Below are 24610 nucleotides of genomic sequence, written 5' to 3'. Positions count from 1 at the left end.
CAGAGCTTACAGCAGAAGAGAATTATTCCTTATTATTTTCAACCCAGAGTTCTCCTCATACAGTGTCTTTTTTTTTTTTTGTCTATTTCAGAACAACCATGTGTAGCAAAGGAAGTGGAGAACAGCAAATCATGAGAGCTGTTGACGTGAGGATTGAGAGCAACCCAGTTCCTGGTGGCACGTACAGTGCCCTTTGTATTAAGGATGAAGGTGAGTGCCAGAGCCTTTTTAAAGGTGCTGGAGAATGTGCTCTTGGGGGTTGCTTTTAGATCAGTTTCTTTAGAAGAAAACCGTGAAATGAGGATTTACTAGACATGATTTATCAGGAAGTCTTCCAAAGAAAAGCCAATAGGGCGATGGGGAAGTGGACAAGACAGGGAAGGGGGTCACGCATCAGTGCGACATTAGGCAAAGTTCACAGTGGTGGTGAGGTGGTGGGTAACGTCGGCTCAGTGACTCAGGAAACCCCTGGAGGTAATATATGTATGTAACCACAGTTTTTCTGATTGGGGTGAGGGAGCTGGAGTATTGATACCACACCTATCAGTCATGGGTGAAGGATTGCTTCAGGAGATATAAATTCCCAGGCTCTTCTGTTTTTTGTGTGTGCATAGGCAAAAGGTCCCTGAAGCCTGAGTGCCACCCTCCAACAAAGAGGCAAAGGTGCCTACCCAGAGTCCCTGTGCATGGGAGTGGTAAAGGTATCTAGAGAATATGGACAGAGCCCTGGCAGCATCTCATACAGCCGCTGATGTTCAAAGCTTGCCCTTCGGTCTCTCTTCATATTGGACAGTACACTAAAAAAAAAAAAAAAAAATAGCCCAGGCGCGGTGGCTCACACCTGTAATGCCAGCACTTTGGGAGGCTGAGGCAGGCCGATCATCTGAGGTTGGGAGTTCGAGACCAGCCTGACCAACATGGAGAAACCCTGTCTCTACTAAAAATACAAAATTAGCCGGGCATCGTGGCGCATGCCTGTCATCCCAGCTACTTGGGAGGCTGAGGCAAGAGAATGGTTTGAACCCGGAAGGCAGAGGTTGTGGTGAGCCGAGATCGCACCATTGCACTTCAGCCTGGGCCACAAGAGCAAAACTTCAATTACATATATATTTTCTTTGTTTTCCAAAAAAAGAAATTTATAGGATTTAGGAAACTGCTCACAGTAAGGAAAATTCAAATTCCTATTGGGAAATCAGCTGAGTGATGAGGAGAAAACCATAAAGAAGCCTCCAGGGTAGCATTTTGTATGCACCAAAATAAGTGCACCTCTGTTATCAGAAACACGTGTGGTTGAAAAGGAATATTCATGTGAATGGGGGAGAGGGAAGCAAGCTCCTTACTCATCAGTCAAAGAAACGAGCACAGGTGCCTCTTGGCTGCACACTGGACTCATGGGGCTGGGCAGGGGGTGGTATTAACAAATACTGGTGCCTCAGTGCCAGCCCTAAAGATCCTGATTTAAATGTTCTGGCTTTTTCAAACCCCCCTGTGATATTAATGTGCAGCCCAGGTTGAGAACTCTTTCTGTAATGCAGTGTTCCCCAAACTCCCTGGTGACGTGAAACACCAGAAGAACTTGTTGAAAATCCAAATCCTCTGGCTGCAGCCCAGAAGCACCAAATCCTCATCTCTAAGAAAGGAATCAGAGGAGTTGGTAAAAGTAAGAGTCATGGTGAACCCTAAGGCTCTTCTATTCCAGGGTCCCTCTCTAGGAAGGGCTCTGCATCTGCTGGTTTCTATGGAGGGGTGTTGGGAGAGTCTCCTGCCATCATTGGTTCAATCAAGCAACTGAGAGATGTGACCTTGTTTTCAAGAAATTCAGGGAGAGCAGTATCTATGTTGTTTTTTCTTTAAACCTCCCTTCCCCCCCCACCACCCCACACACACAAGTAAATTTTTTTTTTTTTTTTGAGGCAGAGTCTCACTCTTGTTACCCAGGCTGCAGTGCATGGCATGATCTCAGGTCACTGCAACCTCCGCCTCCTGAGTTCAAGTGATTCTCGTGCCTCAGCCTCCCAAGTAGCTGGGACTACAGGCGTGTTCCACCATGCCCAGCTAATTTATTGTATTTTTAGTAGAGACAGGGTTTCACCATGTTGGCCAGGCTGGTCTTGAACTCCTAACCTCAGGCGATCCACCCCCCTCGGCCTCCCAACATGCTCGGGTTACAGGCATGAGCCACTGTACCTGGCCCACATTAGTAAATTTAAATAGTCTTTTAAATTCTGAACATAAGCAGAGAGTCACATAAACAGAAGGAGACAGAACAGAGTCAGAAGCAAAACAGGACAACCTTTTCCCTTCAGTCATGTCAAAGAAATAGGTAGGGCTTCTGAGTCTTATTTGTCTCTCCAATGAACAAGAGATATCAGTTAGCTTTTGCTAGCTGATATATCACCCCAAATTGTAGTGGTTTAAAACAGCCACTATTTATTTCGCTTACAGTTTTGTAAACCACCCATTTGGTTGCTTTTCTGCTGGTCTTGGTGGGACTCATTCGTAAGTCTGTGGTCACCTGCTGTTGGCTAGGTAGCCTGGCTCCGGGGAGTTGGCTGGCTGTTGGCTTGGGTGACAAGGGCAACTGAGACATGTGTTCCTCCTCACCCAACAGGCCAGCCTGGACTTTCCATCTCATAGACCATTAAGCAAGTTATATGTATGCAAGTCTGTGCCCCTTTTGCCCACAACTGTAGTGCATGAAGCCAGAGGCTGAGAACATCCATTCATGTCGTGTAGGGCACCAAAGTCAACGTCATGATGGTGACTCCAGATTTCAGTCATGGACAACTCAATGTTGATGACACATTGCACTCAAAGAACACATCGATTCAGTGATTCATTTTTATGCATATTCCTTCCAAAAATGTGTAACTGAATCTAATCACAAGGAAACATTAACCAAACTCAAATCAAAGAACATCCTACTCTTTTTTAAAAACATCAAGAATAAGAAAGGCTAAGTAACTGTTCTAGATTAAGATATACTATTAAAAGACTCGACAATGAAATGCAATTTGTGATCCTAGATTGTACCCTGAACTAGGAAACAATATCTATAATTGATGAAATTTGAATATGGTTTATGAGTTAAATAATAGTATTGTGTCAACATTTAAATTTTCTGATTTGGATAACTTTACAGCAGTTATGTAATAGAATACCCTTGTTTTTAGGAAATGCACACAAAGATTTTTAGGGACAAAGGGACAGCGTATCTACAACTTACTCTCCAATGATTCAAAAAAGAATTATAGATACATATATATCCATATTCACATATGTATGTATACACTGGTGTGTGTGTTTGTGTGTGTGTGTGGTGTGGAGGGAGGAAGAGAAGGAAGAGAATGATAAAGTAAACGGGGCAAAATGAAAACACATTGGTGACCCTGCATAAAGGGCGGGTTCCTTGCTTTTGTGTTTATGTCACTTTGAAATTATATAAAAATTTTAAATGTCTAAAAGTTCAGGCTGTAGCCAGACGTGGTGGCGCGTGCCTGTAATCTCAGCCACTCAGGAGGCTGAGGCATGAAAATCGCTTTAACCCAGGGGGTGGAGGTTGCAGTGAGCTGAGATCACGTCACTGCACTCCATCCTGGGCAACAGAGCAAGACCGTCTCAGAAAACAAACAAACAAACAAACAAACAAAACAAAACAAAACAAAAAGCTCAGGCCGGGCATGGTGGCTCATGCCTGTTATCCAGCACGTTGGGAGGCTAAGGCAGGAAGATAACTTGAGCCCAGAAGTTTCAGACCAGCCTGGGCAACACAGCAAGAGCCCATCTCTTCAAAAAATAAAACAATTAGCCGGGCATGCTGGTGCACCCTGTAGTCCCAGCTACTCTGAAGGCTGAGGCGAGAGGATCTCTGGACTCCAGGAGTTGAGGCTGCCGTGAGCTATGATCACGCCACTGCACTCCAGCCCGAGCAACAGAGTGGGACCCTAGCCCTCTCTCAAACAACAACAACAGCAAATGGTCTACATACGCCTCCAAAAACAGCAACAGCATCAGACTAAAATAAACCTAAAAAACAAATAACACTGAGTCATGGCGAGCCGGTTGGAGGGAGCGCGTTGGAATTGGAGGGTGCGGAGACCCGGCCCGGCGAGCCAGACGGCTCAGCAGCAAACTGTCCGGATGTGTCCAGAGGCAGAGTGTCTATGTTGTCGCCAGCTTCCGGGCTCCCTGAGCTCATGCCCACGTGTGAGCGGAGCAGGACAGCACGCTTTAGATGAGGCCTGTGCCGAGGCTCCCGTGACACCTGTTGGCGTGTGTGTGCACATTCCGTTTGAACAGAGCGGGCAGTGTGTGTGACTCCTCACTGTTGCAGTGCTCGGGGGCCCGGCGGCCCGGAGCAGCTCACCCCAGCCTAGCCTGGCTGCCCCTTGCCACCAAAGCAAGGCTGGACAGGAGCCTTGGTCAAGGGAGTCTTGGACAGCAGCCTTGATCGCCGGACAAGGGAGTCTGGACAGGGAGACGGGAGTCTTGGTCCTGCTGGGGCTGATTGGTGAGGAAGCTTCAGGTGAGCCGTGAAGAGGAGCCAGGAATGCCTGCTCAGATGGCATGAGGGCCACAGGGCTGTTTTCCTGAGGCTTAACGGAAAAGCAGGATGGATGCCCAAAGTCACTCAGAGAGAGTTCTATCCCTGTCCCTCTGCCTTTTCTCGTTTAGAAAGAGCATCTGAACGGCTCCCACAGGGTCCGCCCTTCCCAGCAGAGCTGCTGCTATTCCTCAGTAGAGCCTTTGTCGACAGCACAGTCAACAAGGGAAATCTGTTTGCCGGAGGAAGGTGCAGCGCCTTGGCAGAAGCAGAGGAGAACAGGCTGTGCCGGGAGGCTCCCACGTGAGTGTAGGTGAGGTCCAGCTCAGCAGACGCCCGTGCTGGATCCCTCCAAAGCTTGCCTCTGTCCCAGTGATGCTGCATGGTGCTGAGCTGCTTCTCTTTGGCAAGACTGGAAGGATGAAGAGGGCTAATTCCAAAAATGGCAGACATGTGCCTCATAAAGAGCCCAGAAGGAAAACAGAGCCTGCGGAATGTTCAGGCAGCTTCCTCCTGTGTTTCTTTATAGAAAGAAAGTTCATCGTGAATGTAGACTTTTCTCATTTTCCTTTCGGTATTTTGGTTTCACTGACAGTGAATTTCCAGCCCTGTGGTGATCTCACTTAAACTAATAAGTGAAGTTATTTTTAACCAACTGGATGCTGATGAAATCAGCTGCCTCCACTTGGCTTTTCTGGCTTTGCTTCTCTTGGCAGCTTGTCTGTGGGGTCTGCAGCTTGGGGTCTGGAGGACTTGATTTTTCCTCTCACCCTCTGTTGCCCCAAGAGGCTCCACTGGGTGTGTGCTTGTGTTTCTCCCCGTCTAAGACCTGCTTCCCTCTCCCCAGCTCCCTTCACCTTCTCAGTCCTGTCTTCCTCTTCCCCTGAATACTTTATGATTGCCTCTGTTGCCTTTCAAAACAGGAGTAAAATTATTCCCTTCCTTTATGTCATCAAGAGAGTCTTGGTGAATGATCAGGAATTTTTGAGAGTAGCTAATTTCCAGGTCTGCCTGGAGAAGGCCTGGTGTCTCTGGAATAACTCTGGGGAAGTTCTCCAGCTGTGATACCAGATTGGAACCGATCAATTGCATTACTTGGTACAGCTGATAGAGAACACTTAGTTCAGGGTCTCCCAGGGAGGCGTGAAAGCCTCTGAGCTCATTACCGCAAACCTGCTGTTGGTCATTTATTTGTTCATTTATTTGTCCAGGGTCAGGCAAAGTCCAATGCTCATTGTGGGTGCTTCAGATGGATGACACATAGGCAGATGGATAGATAGATAGATAGATAGATAGACAGATAGACAGATAACTCCTCCCCACTCTCAATGAGTTAACAGTATGCAGGATAGGTAAGAGATGAATATTTTTTCATGACACATAGGAGAAAGGCTATTAGGGAGGCTTCCTAAGCAGTGGCAGTGAGATGGATACATTGAGGGGACAATAGTAGGGAACGGAGGACAGGACATTGCAGACAGAACAGGGGTAGCAAGGGCCAGGAGCCTGAAGGTCCCAGTGGCTTTGGGAGACTAGCTCCGGGTGAGCCATTGTGCTGCAGCCCTGGGAGAGTCGGCCGGGTCAGCACAATCTCGGGGGCTTGAGTAGTTGTTGGGCAGCCCTGAGGTGGCTGCAGAGGGCAGCCCCAGTCATCCTTGTCACAGTTAGCAACGATGTCCCTCTCCTGCCACCCACATACGCAGGCCTGGGTGGGCATCAGGTCTTGTTTCCTCAGACCTGAGGTCTCCTGCTCCAAAAATGTGGGCTAGACCAGTCCTGATATGCCACAGCCAGTTTCCACGAATGCCAAGTGTCTGGGCAGCCAGGGAAGTGTTGCCAGCGGGTCTTTTGGCCCCAGAAGCAGGTATCTCTGTGATGTCTTTGTGGCCTGGGACCGTAGGCACCAACAACCCAGACAGACTTCTCCACTTCTGTGCTGCTCAGAAGAGCTGGGGCTGTGCTCTGGACCTGTCGGTGTGGTTAGATACTTGTGGTTTGGTTTTCTGGCATGTGGTAAATGTGAGGAGGAGTTCAAAGCCCTGCCTCGCAGACACATACATGAGTGCCCAGGGCTGGGTGCACCCAGGGACAACTTTATTCTTAAGCCTCTGCTGATCCATCGAGGGTCCACGTGGCCTCTGTGCATGGGCTTGGAGGTATCTACCTGTATGCTGTTACACAGCAGCTGCTGGAAAGGAAGAAGGAAACCATTGTAGAGTTCTCAGCTAGCATGCATTTTTTGAACATTTTCCGAAAATCGTTCTGGCTACTGGTGGTACAGTCCAATAGATCAGGAGCCCCCAAACTTGTCTTTCATGTAAAGTCCTCTAAGCCCCATGTTTATGACAAGAAAGTGAATCAGAGCTAAACCACGATGTTCTCAAAGGAAGCAACATCTGGAACACAGTAATAATGAACAGAGGTTAGAACCGTGGGCTCTATACCCACAATCCCTGGGTTTGAATCTGGGCTCTACCACTTACTTGTCTTGGGAAAAATATTAGAACCTATGACATAGAGTTGTCAAGAGGACAGAATAGGATAATACAAGTAAATCACTTAGCCTAGACCTCAATAAGTATGGGCCATGACTGTGATTAGTATCTAATGCCACATAACTCTAACACCATAACGTGATGATAATACTGTGGTTTCTTCACCTTGTGTTATGCTGTTTTCAATAAACCAACCCATAATTTCTTTCAACATAATTCACCAAAGTTTAATATGCACGTATATGTGTGTATACACGTATGTATGTATATAAAAAATGTATGCAGCTAATATGCATATAACCAAGTAATTCCATGCCTGGGTACTGACCCAAGAGAAGTATATGACCACCCAAAAATGTATGTTCACAGCAATTTTATCACAAAACCCCAAAACTAGAAGTGACCCAAATGTTCATCAATGGATGAATGGATCAAAAAATATGGTATATCCATACCATGGATTAGTATTTGGCAATAAAAAGAATGAAATATTAATACATGCAAAAACATTGATGAATCTCTATAACATTAAGCTCAATGAAAAAAGTCAAGCACAAAATGTACATACTGTATTATTCCATTTGAATGAAATTCCCCAGTGAGAGGAAGTAGCTCAATAGTTGCCTGGTGTAGTATGGAGTAGGGGAGGGCATCCAGGGCCAAGGGCAGGTAGAATATGGTTTATGAGAGTTGTTCTACACCTTGATTGTGGTGGTAGTGATACAACTGGATACGTTTAGCAAAATTGACTAAGCTGTACATTTTAAATTGATGAATTGTATTTGTATAAATGATACCTTAAAACACAAAAAAGAGAACAAGAAAAAAAATTATTGAGCAGCTTTACAGTTATATTCTATACCTCCAAAACTGTGCTTTTCCGAGTGTTCCCACAAATGTTATCTCATTTAATCAGTGAGGTAATACTGTAGGCAGGGTGTTATCGTTCTCTCTATTCAGATGAGGAAACTGAAGAACAGAGAGATTTGGTGCTTTGTTTCAAGTGACACAGCTCCTGGGAGGTGCAGATGAGACCTCTCGCCCATGCGCCTTCCTGTGCCTGTCCCCACCCCTCCCAAGTCCCAGGATCCAGTTAAACCTGATGCAAACATCTCCACCACTTTTTTTGACCCTGAGGCCGCAGTTCTAACTGTGGGCTTTGCTTCAGATTGCCCACAGACTTCAGGAGGAAAATAGTAATAGCTAACACCTGCTAGAGTGCCCTGTGTTCACGCATTTAATCCCCACGACACTGCAGGAATTGATTGTTATTTAAATTTTACGGATGAGTAACTGAGGCACAACAAAGTTACTTGTCCAAAGCGAGTAGGGGAGCAGGGACTCAGACCCTGCAGGCTTTTTGCTTTTTGAGATGCTCCTTTCTTCTTACTCTTGAATTTCTTACCTTCACAGGCACTGCTGTTTGGGCTGGGATGTGTGATGCTCATGTTAGGGTGTCCTGCCTTCCAGTTTGCCCAGGACAGTTCTTTTTTATGCTGGTAATTATTAACCAGGGTCCCACTCATTTTCAAAAGTGTCCTTATATGGATGATAAACTATACGTTCAGCCTACCCTGTTGACTTGGAAGGAAACTCCCCTAGGGAGCCCTGCTTACCAAAAGGAGAGAGTGTGAGAATGGTAGCGTAGTTACTTGTGGATCTGTGCTTTCCCCTGCTCTCTACAGAAGTTCTTTTTTGTTAAAACGAAGTTAACCTGACAGATCCAGAGACACAGCCCTTGTCTGTCCAGGCAAGGGGAACCTTCCAGCAAATCACCATTGAAAATTAAACTGATTCTTTGCTGCATTCATGGACCGTAGCCCAACCCCAAGAATCCATCAGTAATCCTCTGTGTTCCCAACTCTGCTGGCCTCTTACCTTGAACCAAGCCTCTACCACTGACTGTTATCGCCGTGTCAATAGCAGACAAATACAGGCCCGTAGCTGGTTTTATCTTTTTATGAGCATTTTGTTTTTCCCCTTTTCATGGCCCCAGGTGGCATGCAATTCCAATTTAGCCATGGTGTGGTTGACTTTATTTGGTTTAAGGACAGTGGGTATTCAGTTACCATCATTACTTCAAAATCCATTCAGAGCCATTCAAAAGACCATCAGTCTCCAGCTATTTATATGGGAAATGGAACTCGTTTTTATTCAGGACCTTATTAAGTCCCAGGCATGTGGCAAGCACTGGGCAAGGCATAAGTTGATTAAATTCTAGTAACAATTCTATAAGTGTCATTAGCTCCACTTTTACGTTATAGTAGATTATATATATAATAGTTATAATAGATTTTCTATTACAAATGTGAATATGTGGTTATTTTACTGGAAAGTATGAAGGAAATTAAGGTCTCTCATAATCAGTCCCTAATATAAGTATTTTAGCATTAGTCTTTTTCTGTTTCCTGCATGTTTTATTTAGTTTACTAAATTAGGATTATATGAACAACATACAATATTGCATTCTGGCTTTTTTCGTTTATATTGATATAGATCTATATTTCTCCGTGACATTGAACATGCTTCAAAGGGTGACTTTTAATGGCTATAATAATCCATCATGTGAATGTACTAATATAAATTAAACATTCTCCTGTTATTAGACGTGTTGGCAATTCCATGGATTTCACTATAATAAATACCATGATTGAATATCTTCATGCATATATCTTTTATCCTTGGGAGAGCTTGTGAATAATTTTCAACCGCTTATACCTCATGCTGAACAAATTACAGATTTTCTGAGGGGAGATATTTTTTTAAATTAACTTAGTTAATTAAGGTATAATTTACATCAGCAAAATGCACAGATCTAAAGTTGACAAGTTTTGACAAATGTATACCTGTGTAATCAACACCTAATCATGATATAGAACATTTCCTTCACCCCAGAAAGTTCCCTGGAGCCCTTTTCCAATAATCTTCTGCCCCTCCCTACTCCAGGAGAGCCAGAGGCCATCTCTGTTCTGATTTTTATCACTATATATTGGTTTTGCCTGTTTTGGAGGGTAGGTTTTTGATCTAGAGCAGCAACTCTCAAAGGATGGTCCTTGTGCCAGCAGTCTTAATGTTACTTGGGAACTTTCAAGAAATACAAATTTGGGGGCCTCAACTACAGAGTCGAAAACTCAAAAGGAGGGCCAGGTGTGTTTTTACAAACCTTCCAGGTGATTCTGATGCATGTCCACCTTTGGGAGCCACTGATGTAGAGAATGTAAGAACTAGCTATTCTTGGGCAGGACAGTGCTGGTTGTGTGTTGTGGAGTCGGTGGGAGGGAGCTGGCAGGGGGCCCTAAAGACACATAGCTTAGGTAACAGCAAAAGGAAGAGGAAAGGTCAAGCATTTGCTTCAGAATTTTTACGTTTTAGGTTTGCAAAGGAATAATGGAGTTTTGCAGGCTTTTCTTTAAAATTTCCAAGGTCAAGATGAAAGTCAACAATTTCTCAAAATAATCAACTTTTGTATGATTTCTAAACTCTTTGTGGAAATACTGGTTATCAGAAGCTCTAATTGGCAGGCAAATATGCCCTTTTAAATTGAAAAATGAGTCAAACAGATGTGCTTATGAATAAACATTTGATTGATAGACAAGATCTTTTATAAAATCATCTTTTCTTGGAAGGAAAAATAATAGATATATCCTTTAATGTTGAAATGGTTGAAATGCTGGTCTTAAATCTGTGTTTACAAACCACAATTTCAATCTACAGAAGAATCAAGAAGCAGTATTAAGACTGTTAGTACACTTACCAAATGTAAGTTTCCCTAGAGAGGATAATAGGGTCCAGGTATATAGTCGGCTGTTTTCCATAGCTCCCTTGTGAGGTTCAAGGTGGGAAGAGGAGTGAAAGGAACTGAGTCAAGTTGCGCCTGGATATGAGTGGTGTTTTTGCCATGCACTTGGTCGTGTGAACGCACAGCACTGTTGCACTGGAGCTTCTGAATCACCCCAGCTCAGAACTGTGTTTCCTGTCTTGAACGTTTGCAGGAAATCCAGAAACGTATGGTATATGTACCTAGAATCTCAGCAGCTCTACCGTGGTTTTCCTGAGCCAGTTTCTAGCCTGTGTCATTTTGAAAATTAACTCTGAAGGAGAAGATCTCATGAGTCTGGTGGGATCTGAGTTGAGCCTGAAGTTCCTTTTTCTCTGCTTCCAAAACAGTTTCCCTGCTCCTGGATTTTCCTTCCAAGGAGCTGGTGTTGTGTTCCTTAGATAGATTTATGTGAGACTGAAAGTATTAATCAGTCCTTTCATAGTGTTTGCTGAAGAGCCTTCCGGTTTCTCCGAACCAGATCCTTGAGGAGGAAAAAAGTGGGGCATCCAGCGTGAGTCATGGGCAGCTGAGGAAGGCAGAAGGGCCAAGCCTTTTGCCTGGGAGATACCAGCTGGAATTTGGTCCAGCCTGACTTGACTGACTTGGATAATTCTGGTTCATTCTTCACTTATTCTCCCCTACACACCCTGCGGAGGGAGCCCCTGGGTTTGTGGCAAGGGTTTCAGATGACTACTTGTCCCAACTTACCTTATAGGTTAAATAAGCACTTGATCTCCTAGGCTCCGAGAGTCAAGGTAGTTTTGGTCAAAATGTGTTACTCTGTGCTGTCGTCCTGAAGTATAGCCACACACTTCTTCATTCAAAATCTCTCTCATATGAAAGGATATGCAGAGCAATGAGTGTCTTTAAGAAAATGCTACCAAACTACAAACTGCGAGGCCAGTCAGGGAGGTTTAAAGCACAAATCGGATTTTTTATTTTCATCATTTCTCAGCCTACCATCTTTTAAGCAATATGCTTCTTAGGTAACTTGATTACATATGGACTAAAGGAAAATAACCTGTAGAATTAGAAGAGGAAATTTGAATTTGATTTTTTTTAATTGCGACATCACTTTGATGCATCAGGTCCTCTACTAGAGGTTTAGCCCAAAGAATAAGATAGGTACAAAAATGTGCATATGAGACTGTTCCTGGAAGCATTGTTTTAACAGTGAAAAATTGGAATCAATATAAATGTCTGTGTAATGATTCAATAATGTGTGCTACCAAAGAGTAAGGTAGATTTTAGTACTAATGTGGAAAGAGCTGTAATATTTAAAAAAAAAAAAAAAAAAAAAAAAGACTTTGGTTTCTGACCCAGCATGCCAGGAGTTTGGAAGTTACTGCTCCATCATAACAAATAAAAAGCTGAACAAATGGACACATTCATAGCTCTTCTTAGATCCATCAGCAAAGTGAGGTTACAGGGCAAATGGCTGTCTCTAGAATTGAAGACACAGGTGAAAACAGAGAATCACAAATTACCTAAGCAGAGCGATCGGAAGAAACCAATGCCAGAGTAGGAAAACCTAAACTGTAATTGATGAACTTCTGGAAGCTCAGTGTGGACAAGTTTATGAGTTAAAAACTCCAGGGGGACCCAGTCATCAAGGGAACCCATGCTTTTGGAAGTTTTACTTCCAAGGGCTCTATCAGGTCCTTACAGAAAATATCAGAGAAAAATCTTGTCCTTCCAGCAGGGAGAGAGGAAAAGGAACCATTTGAAATACCCCAGAATATTCTGTTCTTTTTTTTTTTTTTTGTAAACAGGACATTGTCCAAATATTCTGTCCTTAACAAGGATTGTGGTCAGCAAAAAATATTTTATCAGAGTCTAACCAACGGAGGGGAGGGAAATTCCCAGCTCCAGCTCCCTGTAGCCATCCTCTCTCACCTAGACGGGAGGGGAAAAATGAGGAGCACCAATGAAGTTCACAGTCCAGGGACACAGGCTTACAAAGGCCAAGACCTAGTCATAGGACTATAGAACACTTCCTCCCCCTCCACACCTTCCTAACCCACTACCAAAGGCCTGTTTACCACAGTTGCTTTTGCCCAGTATATCATGTCCACTTTTTAACATAACTACAAGGCAATCGAAAAGATGAAAGATGCAGTTTAAAGACAGTGAAAACAAGCATCAGAACTAGACTCAGATATGGCAGGGACATTGAAGTTATCAGACCAGGAATTTAAAAATCCTACAGTGACTGTGCTCAGGGCATTAATGGGAGAATTAGATGACATACAAGAACAGAAGGGTATTAGACAGGTGACAATTCTAAGAAAGAATCAAAAAGAAATGTGAGTGATCAAGAGCACTGTAACAGAAATGAAAAATGCCTTTGATGGGCTCATCAGTAGACTGGACATAGCTGAGGAGAAAATCTCTGAGGTTGAGGATATGTCAATAGAAACTTCCAAAAACTGAAAACAAGGAGAAATAAAAGATAAAAAAGAGGACAGAATATCAAAGAACTATGGGATAGTACAAAAACTGTAACATACACATAATGAAAGTATCAGAAGGAGAAGGAAGAAAGGAACAGAAGCAATATTTGAAACCATAATGACCAAGAATTTCTTCAAATTAATGTCAACCAACCAACCGCAGATCCGGGGAACTCAGAGAACACCAAATAGGATAAATACCCAAAAAACTACACCCTGACATATCATTAACAAACTACAAAAAATTAAAGATAAATTTAAAATGTTGAAAGAATCTAGAGGAAAAAACCTACCTTATCTATAGAGGAGCAAAAGTAAGAATTATATGTAGTTTCTCCACTGAAACCATGCAAGAAAGAAGAGAGTATAAGGCCAGGTATGGTGGCTCACGCTTTTAATCTCAGCACTTTAGGAGGCTGAGGCAGGCAGATTATCTGAGATCAGGAGTTCAAGACCAGCCTGGCCAACATGGTGAAACCATGTCTCTAGTAAAAATACAAAAAAATTAGCAGGGTGTAATGGTGGGTGCCTGTAATCCCAGCTACTTGGGAGGCTGAGGCGGGGGAATCACTTAAACCTGGGAGGTAGAGGTTGCAGTGAGCTGAGATCATGCCACTGCCCTCCAGCCTGGGCAATAAGAAAGAGACTCCATCTAAAAAAAAACAAAAAAAGAAAGTAAAGAAAGAAGAAGAAGAGGAAGAGGAAAATGTAGTAAAATATTTAAAGTGTTAAGAGGAAAAAAACCCCATAACCTAGAATTGTATGCCCTAAGAAATTGCCATTCAAAAGTGAAAGAGAAATAAAGACTTTCTCAGACAAACAAAAAATGAAAGAATTTGTTGCCAACAGACCTGCCTTGCAAGAAATGTTAAAAGAAGTTCTTTAGGGAGCAGGAGAATGATATAGGTCAGAAACTCAGACCTATGTAAATAAAGGAAGAACATCAGAGAATAAATAAGTGAAGGTAAAATAAAACTTATTTTTTGTATTCTTAGCAATCAGAGAGATAATAGTTTTTACAAAATAACAGCAGCAATTCAATAGTGAACTGAATGACAGCAATGATACAGGGGACATGAGGGAGGAATTAGGCATATTTTGTTATTATAAGGTATTTGCACTACCTGTGAAACGTAGTATAGTGTTATTTGAAAGTAGAGTTAGATTTGTAAATGTACATTGCAACCATCAGGGCAACCACTAAAAAAGGGAAAAAATAAAAATTTTAAAAACAGATATAATTGATATGCGAAGAATGGAAAGAAAATGGAAATATATAAAATGCTCAGTTAAAACTATAAAAGACATAAAAAACATGGAAGACAAAAATAGTAACAGAAAACAGGGTAACAAATAGAAAGCAATAACAATTATAGTGATTATCCAGTTATATCAATGACTACTTTAAACATCAATAGTCTAGATACACTAATTAAAAGACAGGTATTATCAGAGTGTTAAAAAACAAGACCCAACTATATGTTGTATATAAGAAACCCACTGTAAGTATAAAGACACTTATAGATAAAAAGTAAAGGGATGGAGAAAGATATACCATGCTAACACTAATCAAAATAAAGTGGGAATAGCTATCCTAGTTTTAGACAAAGCAGACTTCAGATAAGGAAAAGTTATCAGGGATAAAGACGAGCATCATGTAATGGTAAAGTGGTCAATATTCTAAGAAGACATAACCATCTTTAATGTATATGTGCCTAACAACAGGATACCAAAATGCATGAGGAAAAACTGATAGAACTGCAAGGAGAAATAGATGAATCCACTGTTGTCATTGGAGATTTAAACACCCCTCTATCAGAAATGGACAGATCTGGCAGGCAGATCAGCAAGCACATAGTTGAACTTGACAGCACCATTAGTTAACTAGATATAGTTAACATATTTAGACTATTTTATCTGATTACACATTCTTCCCAGGCTCACATGGAACATTTATTAAGACTGACCACATCCTGGGCCATAAAGCACAAATTAGCAAATTTTAAAGAATATAAATATGACATCTCTCTCAGACCACAGTGGAATTAAGGATGAAATCAATAAGAGAAAGATAGCTGGAAAATCCCAAAGTCCTTGGAGATTAAACAACACATTTTTTAAATAATTCGTGGGTCAAAAAAGATATCTCAAGATAATTTTAAAATATTTTTAGCCACATGAAAATGAAATTTTTTTTTCTTTTTTTTGAGTTGGAGTCTTACTCTGTCACCCAGGCTGGAGTGCAATGATGCAATCTCAGCTCACTACAACCTCTGCCTCCCAGGTTCAAGTAATTCTCCTGCCTCAGCCTCCCAAGTAGCTGGGATTACAAGTGTGTGCTGCCACACCCAGCTAATTTATTTTTGTATTTTTGGTAGAGATGAGGTTTCACCACATTGGCCTGGTCTCAAACTCCTGAACTCAGGTGATCTGCCCACCTCAGCCTCCCAAAGTGCTGGGATTACAGGCGTGAGTCACCACACCTGGAGAAAATACTTTTTAAAAGGTGCGCGAAGCAGTGCTTAGAGGCGAACTTACAGCATTGAATACATATATTAGAAAAAAAAAGAAAAATATAAAATCAACCATCTTAGCCTCCACCTTAGAAAACTCAAAAAAAGAAAAAAATAGCAAGTTAAATCTAAATTAAGCAGAAGAAAAGAAATACAATATTCATTGCCTAGCAGAAGGGATATATTTTGAGAAATATGTTGGTAGGTGAATAAGAAAATAAAATAAAAGGTCTATAGATTGTGAAGGACCAACTGAAACTGTCTTTGCAGATAACATGATTGTCTATGTAGAAAATCTTAAAGAATCAACAAAAAACTGGAACTAAGAAGCAATTGTAATAACAAACCTGCACTTTCTGCACATGTATCCCAGAACTTAAAGTACAATAAAAAATAACAATAATAAACAATTATAGCAGGATTGCAGGATACAAGGTTAATGTACAAAAGTTAACCACTTTCCTATGTACCAGCAATTAAATAGTGACATTTTAAATTAAAAACACATTGCCAGTTTGGTGCAGTGGCTCATGCCTGTATCTCCAGACTATGGAAGGCCAAGGTGGGAGGATCACTTAAACCCAGGAAGTCGAGGCTGCAGAGAGCCGTGATCGCACACTGCACTCCAGCCTGGGTGACAGAGTGAGACCCTGTCTAAAGAAAAAAAAGCCAAAAAGCACCACATTACCGTTTACATTAGCACCCCAAGAAAAAATGAAATTCTTAGATATAAATCTAACAAATTATGTACAAGAGCTATAGATCTAGATGAAGAAAACTATAAAACTCTGGTGAAATATATCAAAGAAGAACTAAATAAATGAAGAGATAGTCTATGTTCATGGATTGTGAAGATGCCAGTTTTTCCCATAGATTGAATACAACCCCAATAAAAGTCCCAGCAAGTTATCTTTATGGATATTAGCCCATTTGTGCCAAGTGTCTCATTGTTGGAATGCTAAGCTTGTGGGAATTATTAATATTCTGCTGCTCAAGGTCATTGCCAAGGTATGATTTTTCACACAGAAAAAAATTGCAACCTCTGGCACAAATGGGTTAACAAAGTCTGCAGTTGTTTATATGGAGAGATAAGAGACCCAGAATAACCAATTAAATATTGAAGAAGGAAAACAAAGTCAAAGGGTTGAACTTTTTGGACTTGAAGATATCTGTAAAGCTATAGCAATCAAGATAGTGTGGTATTGGTGAAAGAGCTGACAAATATCACTGGAATAGAATAGAGAGCCCAGGAATAGACCCACAAAATACAGTTAATTGATCTTTGACTAAGGAGAAAAGGCAATACAATGAAGCAAAGATAGTCTCTTTTACATAACTGCTGGAACAATTGGATATCCACATACAAAAACAATTATTTAGACACAGACCTTACACCCTTCACAAAAGTTAATCTAGGATAGACCATAGACCTAAACGTAAAACACAAAACCATAAGACTGCTAGAAATTATCCTAGGAGAAAACCAAAATGACACTGGGTATCCCAATGACTTCTTAGACCAAAGGCATGATGCATGAAAGAAATAATTGGTAAGCTGGGGTTCATTAAAATTTAAAACTTCAGTTCTGCAAAAGACAATGTCTAGAGAATACAATGAGTCACAGACTTGGGAAAATGTTTGCAATCCAGAATACAAACCAATAAATCCTAGCAAGGATGCGGAGCAACAGGAATACCCGTTATTACTGGTGGGAATGCAAAATGGTACAGCCATTTTGGAAGACAGTTGGGCAGCTCTTACAAAACTAAACATACTCTTTCTATACAACCCAGCAGTCAGGCTCTTTGGTATTTACCCAAATGAACCAGAAGCTAATATCCACACAAAAACCTATAAATGGATGGGTATAGCAGCTTTATTCATAGTTGCCAAAACTCAGAAGCAACCAAGATGTCCTTCAGTAGGTGAATAAACTGTGATACATCCAGACAAAGGAATAGTATTCAGTGCTAAAAATAAATTAGCTCACAAGCCATAAGAAGACATGGAGGAACCATAATTGCATGTTACTAAGAGAAAGAAGCCAATCTGAAAAGGCTACGTGCTATGATTCCAACTATGTGAATTCTGGAAAAGGCAAACTATGGAGACAGTAAAAGATCAGTGTTTGCAATCTTTAGGGAGGAGGAAGGTAGAGATGAGCAGAGCCCAGAGGACTTTGGGGCAGTGCAGCTATTCTGTATGATGCTATAATGGTGGGTATATGTCATTGTGCCTTTGTCAAAGCCCATAGAATGTACAACGCCAAGAGTAAATTATGACGACCTTGAGGTAAATTACGGACTTTGGGTGATAATGAGGTGTCAGTGGACTTTCATCAGTTGTCACAGATGGACCACTTTGGTGCAGAATCTTAACAGTGGGAGAAGTTGTGTGTGTGGAAGCCGGGGGTGTAGGGGAACTCTGTACTTCCTGCTTAACTTGGATGTGAACCTAAAAAATGCTTTGTCATTTTTTTTCAGCAGGGCACTCAATAATACATATGATATAAATCCCATTTATGCTAAAAAAAAAAAATCACAGAAGTGTGTGTGTGTGTGTGTGTGTGTGTGTGTGTGTGTGTGTGTGTGTGTGTGACTTTTATATATACCGAACTGGTAACGGTGTTGCTGCTGGTGTTGAGGGTGGGGGAGTGGGGAGTACCCTCTGCTGTACTCTATGTCTGTAACATTTCACCTTTGTCAGAGTTCCAGTTCGCTTATCAAAATATGGCAAAAAGGAGCTTGCTGGTAGGCATGTATCTCCAGACCCTCCTTTCAAGGAGACATTAGAAGGTAACATTGTCTGACAATTTAAAAATGCAAAGCTTGTAGCACTTTGTATCTCATTTATTCACTCCACAAGTATTTTTGAGTGCCTCTTCTGTTCCTGGCCTTCTGCCAGGCCTTGAAGTTGCCAGAGGGACCAAGAAACAGCCCCTGTGATCACCGTTGAGGGTGGCAGGGGAGAGCTGTGTTTTAAGTCTGTTTTCTCATAGGCTGAAAAAGTTCCGCACAGTTTGAAAAAGCTGACTGTGATTCCTTCTCCCCAGAGAGGCCGTGTGGAGACCCGCCTTCCTTCCCACACACCATCCTGCAGGGCCGCACCGGCTTGGAGATGGGGGATGAACTGCTGTACGTGTGCGCCCCAGGCCACATCATAGGCCACCAGGAGACCGCCTTCACCTTGCTATGTAACAGCTGCGGGGAGTGGTACGGCTTGGTGCAGGCCTGCGGGAAAGGTAAGCAGCCCAGGGATAGGCCACCTTCGCGTGCCCACACAGTGCTGGCAGAGGGCTCCGCTGCGGCTGGCTGCATGCAGTGGACTCTTCTCACCAAGGTGCCTTTGAAAAGAGGCTTTCAGACCTTTCTGCTGAGCTCTGGACCTGGCAACATCTCCCCTTGGGGATTCCTGTAGCATTTCAAATGCGCATCTCAGCTCTTCATCTTCCATGCTGAGAGAAAAGTGTTCCCAAGTTAAAATCCCCACTTCTTCTCTAAGTACAGAGTTGACCCTGGGTTAACGTCCTAGTTTATTTCCCTGGAAACCTGGTGGCGATGGAATATCCGCTGTGGTACAAAGCAGCATTGCTTCTGGTGAAAATGAGCCCCAGTTGGTAAGCTAAGCTGGGAGCACTATGATGAATACATGTCAGGAAGCCTGGCTCCGAGATGCCCTGAGGATGGTGATTCCTTTGTCTGGGCAAGACCTTTATAGGGACTCTGAGAAATATTCTTTGGGTTGTTGCAAGACATTCGGACTCTTGTGGGATATGAGGCTTCCAAGCACCATCGATCCACACCACACATGTGAGTTCTGATCCACCTGAGCAATCTTGGGAGGGAAGCAGGGCTGGTAAGGGGTGGAGCAAGGAGACCAACTTCAGGACAGCTGTATGGAACCGCTGCAAGGGCCGTTCCCACGGATGAGACTTGCTTGCTGCTTCCAGGCTGCCTCACTCTATGCCCTGGCCTGGAGCTTTCTGAATGCCAGGTGTGATCTGTGGAGTCTGAATAGTTAGTTGAGACTAAAAAGAGTCCTAGTGGACCCTGAGTTCCCCAAACCTGATCTGATTTCCCCAGATGTTCCCATTCCATCAACATCACATTTCTGGGAATCCTAGGTTACCGCAGCCTCCTTAACTCCTGCTGCCGAACCCCTTGGGAATTTTTCCAGCAGCAGAAATCCCTGTGTCCAGCCATAGCCAGGCCTGGCCTCCCCAGCCCAGCAGGAACACAGAAGCCAGCAGGCGACAGGGGCAGCCCCATGGCTAACCTGTCTTGCGACTCCTATACCTTGCACCTCATGCCAGACCCTGAATTGTTCCCTGGTCTCACAGTGCTCCTCTCACTCCAAGACTTTTTCAAGGACCCCCTCCCTGACCTCTCATGGCATCTGGGTACCCAGTGGAGGCTGGTTCTATAGAGGGAAATAACTCCAGCACCATGATGTTACTGAATTTGTAGGACAGTTTGTCCCTGGAATGTCTTGCAGATCCCACGAGGGAACTCAGATGAGACCTAGGGTGCTGTCACACCTGTGAGGTTCATTCGTGTTGTTGCCTGAAGCTGTGGTTTCACTGCTAGTATAGTCTTCACTGCTATTTACTATCGACAGTGTAAATACACCACTATTTATTTATCCAATTTGCTGTCAGTGGACATTTGGCTTATTTTCACTTTGTGGCCGTCACAAACTCTGCTGCTGTGATTGTCCTCAGCCTCCTTTGGCTCCCACGTGAACACATTTCGGTTGGTTCCTAGCAGTGGAATTGCGGTGCGCCCCCCCCACCATGGGGTATGTGTGTGTTCAGCTGCAGCTCATGCTGCCAGAGTTCTCTAAAGTATGTGACCAGTCTACGCGCCCAGGAGCTGTGTCTGAGAGTCTTTGTCGTTCAGCACCTCATCAGCTTCACGACTGCCAGTCTGGTGACTGCTCTGTGGTGACTTGTCGTCGTAATATACATTTCTCAGATAATAGTGAGGCCCAGCACTTCTCACATGTTAATAGGGCAGTAGAATTTCTTTATGTAAAATGTCCAGGAATTTTCCCCATTTTTCTAATCGAGCTGAATTTGATTATTTACATATAGAATTTTTTACATGAAATGTTCACAATTAACGTGTGGCAAGTATTTTGTCTCATTCTGTGCCTTATCTTTTTACACTTGCACTGTCTTTTAATGAATTGGTTTTGTTGTTTTCTATTTCACTACTGTTCAAATTCTTCGTGGACTATTACACATTTTTTTCTAGTCATTAGCCGATTAATACTTCAGTAAAATGCAAGAAAAATGAATTAATATAAAATAAAATAGATTCCAAATAGAAACACAATTTTTGTTAAATAGACATAAAATTCCCTTGTCATATTGTTGCAAAAAGTTTCTAAAAACTTTTTGGGTGGTTTTTACTTGCCTCGTCGCATACTTAATAACAAGTTACAGACAGGGACAAGTGCTGAAAGCACAATCTGAGCCATTTTCTAGAACTTTCCTCATCTTTCTTCTGTTGCTGTTGCTCTGTGCCAGGCAGGAGCTACTTGCCAATTTTGATCATTCACCTGCCCAAGAAAATCAGAGATAAGCCCTGAGCTTCCTGTCTGTCCAGCACGTCACCCTGAAGCAGGCCCATGCTCACCCTGCGTTGTTAATGTCCCAGTGAGGTGCTGAAGTTGTGCCATCTCGTGAGCCACACCCACAGCCAGATGGGTTGTTTGCTAACCCTAGTCCAGTGAGCACTAAATGCAGGTTTTGTGGGTCCAAATGATGTTTATGTTCCCACTGCCATGCAGTTGTTAAAGCTTTCAGCTGCTGGGCAGGAGTTCTGGTTTATACACTTGGGCTGGATATACAGATTGTTTAGTGACTGTGGATTTAACATTTAAGCTATCTGTGTCATTGTAAGAGAGAGAGAGAGAGTGTGTGTGTGTGTGTATGTGTGTGTGTATGTGTGTGTTACAAGAGTATCTTCAGATATTTCACTCCATTCAGCACATTAATTTTTTTGAATGCACATCAACATGTTTGATTAGGGAATTGCTTTAAATTGGAGAAAGGTCAACTTGGTGGGGGAGTGAGTCAAACACGGGTTTTGGAATTGGACCCATCTGGGTTTGGATAATCACTCTTCCTTGTACTGGCTGATCTGTGGATCCATTCATTCATTCCACATCCCATCATTTGGCAGGATCCTAGGTGCTGTGCGTACAAGCTGAGTAAACAGTATCTCAACCCTAAAGGAAACTCCAGTAAACTGGATGTCTCAAAGACACAGAAAAGCAGTAGGTGAAGAGATAGAGACTGGGAAATTGGAAAGTGAGGTGTCACAGAAGGTGGCATTTTAGAGGAAGTGTGTTTCCAGCTGGAGGAAGTGCTCAGTAAACACAGAGGCTGTAGAAAACAAGTAAATGAAAGCTAACATGTGTGCACCGCTTCACCGTGTGAAGGAGGTTCTGGCAGCCTTGTGTTTTCAGTGTATACGTGGGGGGTGGGGGATGCACACATATATATATATAATATATATATTTATATAAAAATATATATTTTAAAAATACATATATATATATATATATGTATTTTTTTTTTTTTGAGACAGAATCTCACTCTGTCACCCAGGCTGGAGTGCAGTGACTCCATCTCAGCTCGCTGCAACCTCTGCCTCCCGGGTTCAAGCAATTCTCCTGCCTCAGCCTTCTGAGTAGCTGGGATTACAGGTGCCTGCCACCACCCCCAGCTAATTTTTGTATTTTTTAGTGGAGACAGGGTTTCGTCATGTTGACCAGACTGGTGTTGAACTCCTGAGCTCAGGCAATCCACCCACCTCATCTCCCAAAGTGCTGGGATTACAGGCGTGAGCCACTGTGCCCAGCCCATAGTACCCATATTTTAAAAATAGATACTAATTATCACAGAGATACCTTAGAGATGAGGTTCCTGTGAGTACATCATTTAAACAGAACTTATAAAATAGTACGGGGGTCAGTAAATGTTCATTCTCTTTCACCTACATGCTGATCAACGAGAGCATTCAGGCTCTTTCACCTAAGGTATGTAAAGGGATTTGTGCCTGACACTGGCTGCTGGCCTCCTCGGGTATAATTAACTCTAGCCCCTGTTGCCATGAATAACTAAAGGCAGCCTGTGGTTTCAACTGTCTGCGACTTGAGTGAGAAGTTAGTCTCTGCCAGCAGGCTTCTCCGATCCTGGAGCCCGGCGCTGGTCTTTCCAGAAAGGCATGGCCAGTGCGGCTTTCGGTCTTGATAGAGACCCAAGCAGCTGGTAGCTTTCTAGTGTGTGGCACGCGTACCTGGTGGGTAGCAAGAGGTGAGGGAGTGGATGGTGTAGAGGGTCCCTCAGCCACATGCCACCCAGGCTGTGTTCACAAGCAACGCTCCAGCCTTAAGTGGTGGTGATGCAGTCTCTCACTTAACCAAAGGGACTTTTATCTTGACCATTAAATGGGCTAAGACTTACCTGCCATTTTCTCCTGCTGCTTGTTGGTACTTCTCTAGGTCTGGCCCCTAGAGTTCAGGTCTGGTTCGGGCCATTTAGTCTTCCATCCTCCTGTCCAAATCCACACATCCACTTCTTGGTTTTCAGCAAACTGTTTCCCGGTTTGGCAACAGGAAATGTCTGTCATGCCCTCTCTAATGTACTCAGTATCCAACTAAAATTGGTTGTTGCCCTAATTACAGAAAAGTCCTGATGCGGCTGGACATGGTGGCTCCCACCTATAATCCTAGCACTTTGGGAGGCCGCGGTGGGCAGATCACCTGAAGTTGGGAGTTTGAGACCAGCCTGACCAACACGGAGAAACCCCATCTCTACTAAAAATACAAAATTAGCAGGGCGTGGTGGTGCATGCCTTCAAACTCAGTTGCTCAGGAGGCCGAGGCAAGAGAATCGTTTGAACCTGGGAGGTAGACGTTTCGGTGAGCCAAGATCGTGCCATTGCACTCCAGCCCAGGCAACAAGAGCAAAACTTCACTCAAAAAAAAACAAAGTCCTGATGCTTTGCTCCGTAAGCACGCATGCAGCAGACTGTGCGCTAGGTGCGTTTTCCTTCAGGCCCCTTATTATGCCAAGTCCCTATCTCTCTTCAAGGCCATGTTTTCTCCTTGGACAGTTGCATCCTACAACAGTCTCTGATCTCCCAGCACTCCAAATGGCCACCCCTGGCCACATGCTGTCAGTGTTGGTCTTTCTAAGAGGCCCTCATGGTCCTCCGGGCATGCTCACCCCTTTCCCAGCCTGGCCTCATGCTGCCTTCAATACCTCTGCTCTCTCCTAACCTCAGGGCTCAGTGGCTCCATGGCCTCCACTCCTGGTTCCAGGTGTGGCAGTTGATCCTCTTTTTGTGACTGAGGTGAGAGAGAACAGCTGTTGGCAAGAGTAGCCTAACAGAGACGACCCAGAAAGTGAGAGTCATCGACTCTTTCTCTGTCATTTGCCCTTTGTTACACCTTGAAAACATGACACGAGAGCCAGGCATGGTGGCTCACGCCTGTAATCCCAGCACTTTGGGAGGCTGAGGTGGGTGGATTACTTGAGGTCGGGAGTTCAAGACCAGCCTGGCCAACATGGCAAAACCCCATCTCTACTAAAAATACAAAAATTAGCTGTGTGTGGTGGCGGGTGCCTGTAGTCCCAGCTACTCGGGAGGCTGAGGCAGGAGAATCGCTTGAACGCAGGAGGTGGAGGTTGCAGTGAGCTGAGATTGTGCCACTGCACTCCAGCCTAAGCAATAGAGTGAAACTCTGTCTCAAAAAAAAAAAAAAAAAAAAA

General features: G+C 43.3%; 1 protein-coding gene across 1 annotated transcript in view; it reads left to right on the top strand.

The window, feature by feature from the left end:
- Positions 1-24610, top strand: part of SUSD5 (sushi domain containing 5) — a 52191-nt gene that overhangs the window by 11578 nt on the left and 16003 nt on the right. The window contains exons 3-4 of the mRNA XM_032268908.1: positions 92-210; positions 18878-19066. Of these exons, the coding sequence (XP_032124799.1) occupies positions 92-210; positions 18878-19066 (308 nt within the window). The remainder of the gene's footprint in view (positions 1-91; positions 211-18877; positions 19067-24610) is intronic.

The sequence above is a fragment of the Sapajus apella genome, unplaced genomic scaffold (genome assembly GCF_009761245.1).
Source record: "Sapajus apella isolate SASKATOON/1434 unplaced genomic scaffold, GSC_monkey_1.0 scaffold4, whole genome shotgun sequence".
Lineage (NCBI taxonomy): Eukaryota > Metazoa > Chordata > Mammalia > Primates > Cebidae > Sapajus > Sapajus apella.
The sequence above is the reverse complement of the archived record's forward strand: the minus strand, read 5'-3'. Positions and strand labels throughout refer to the sequence as shown.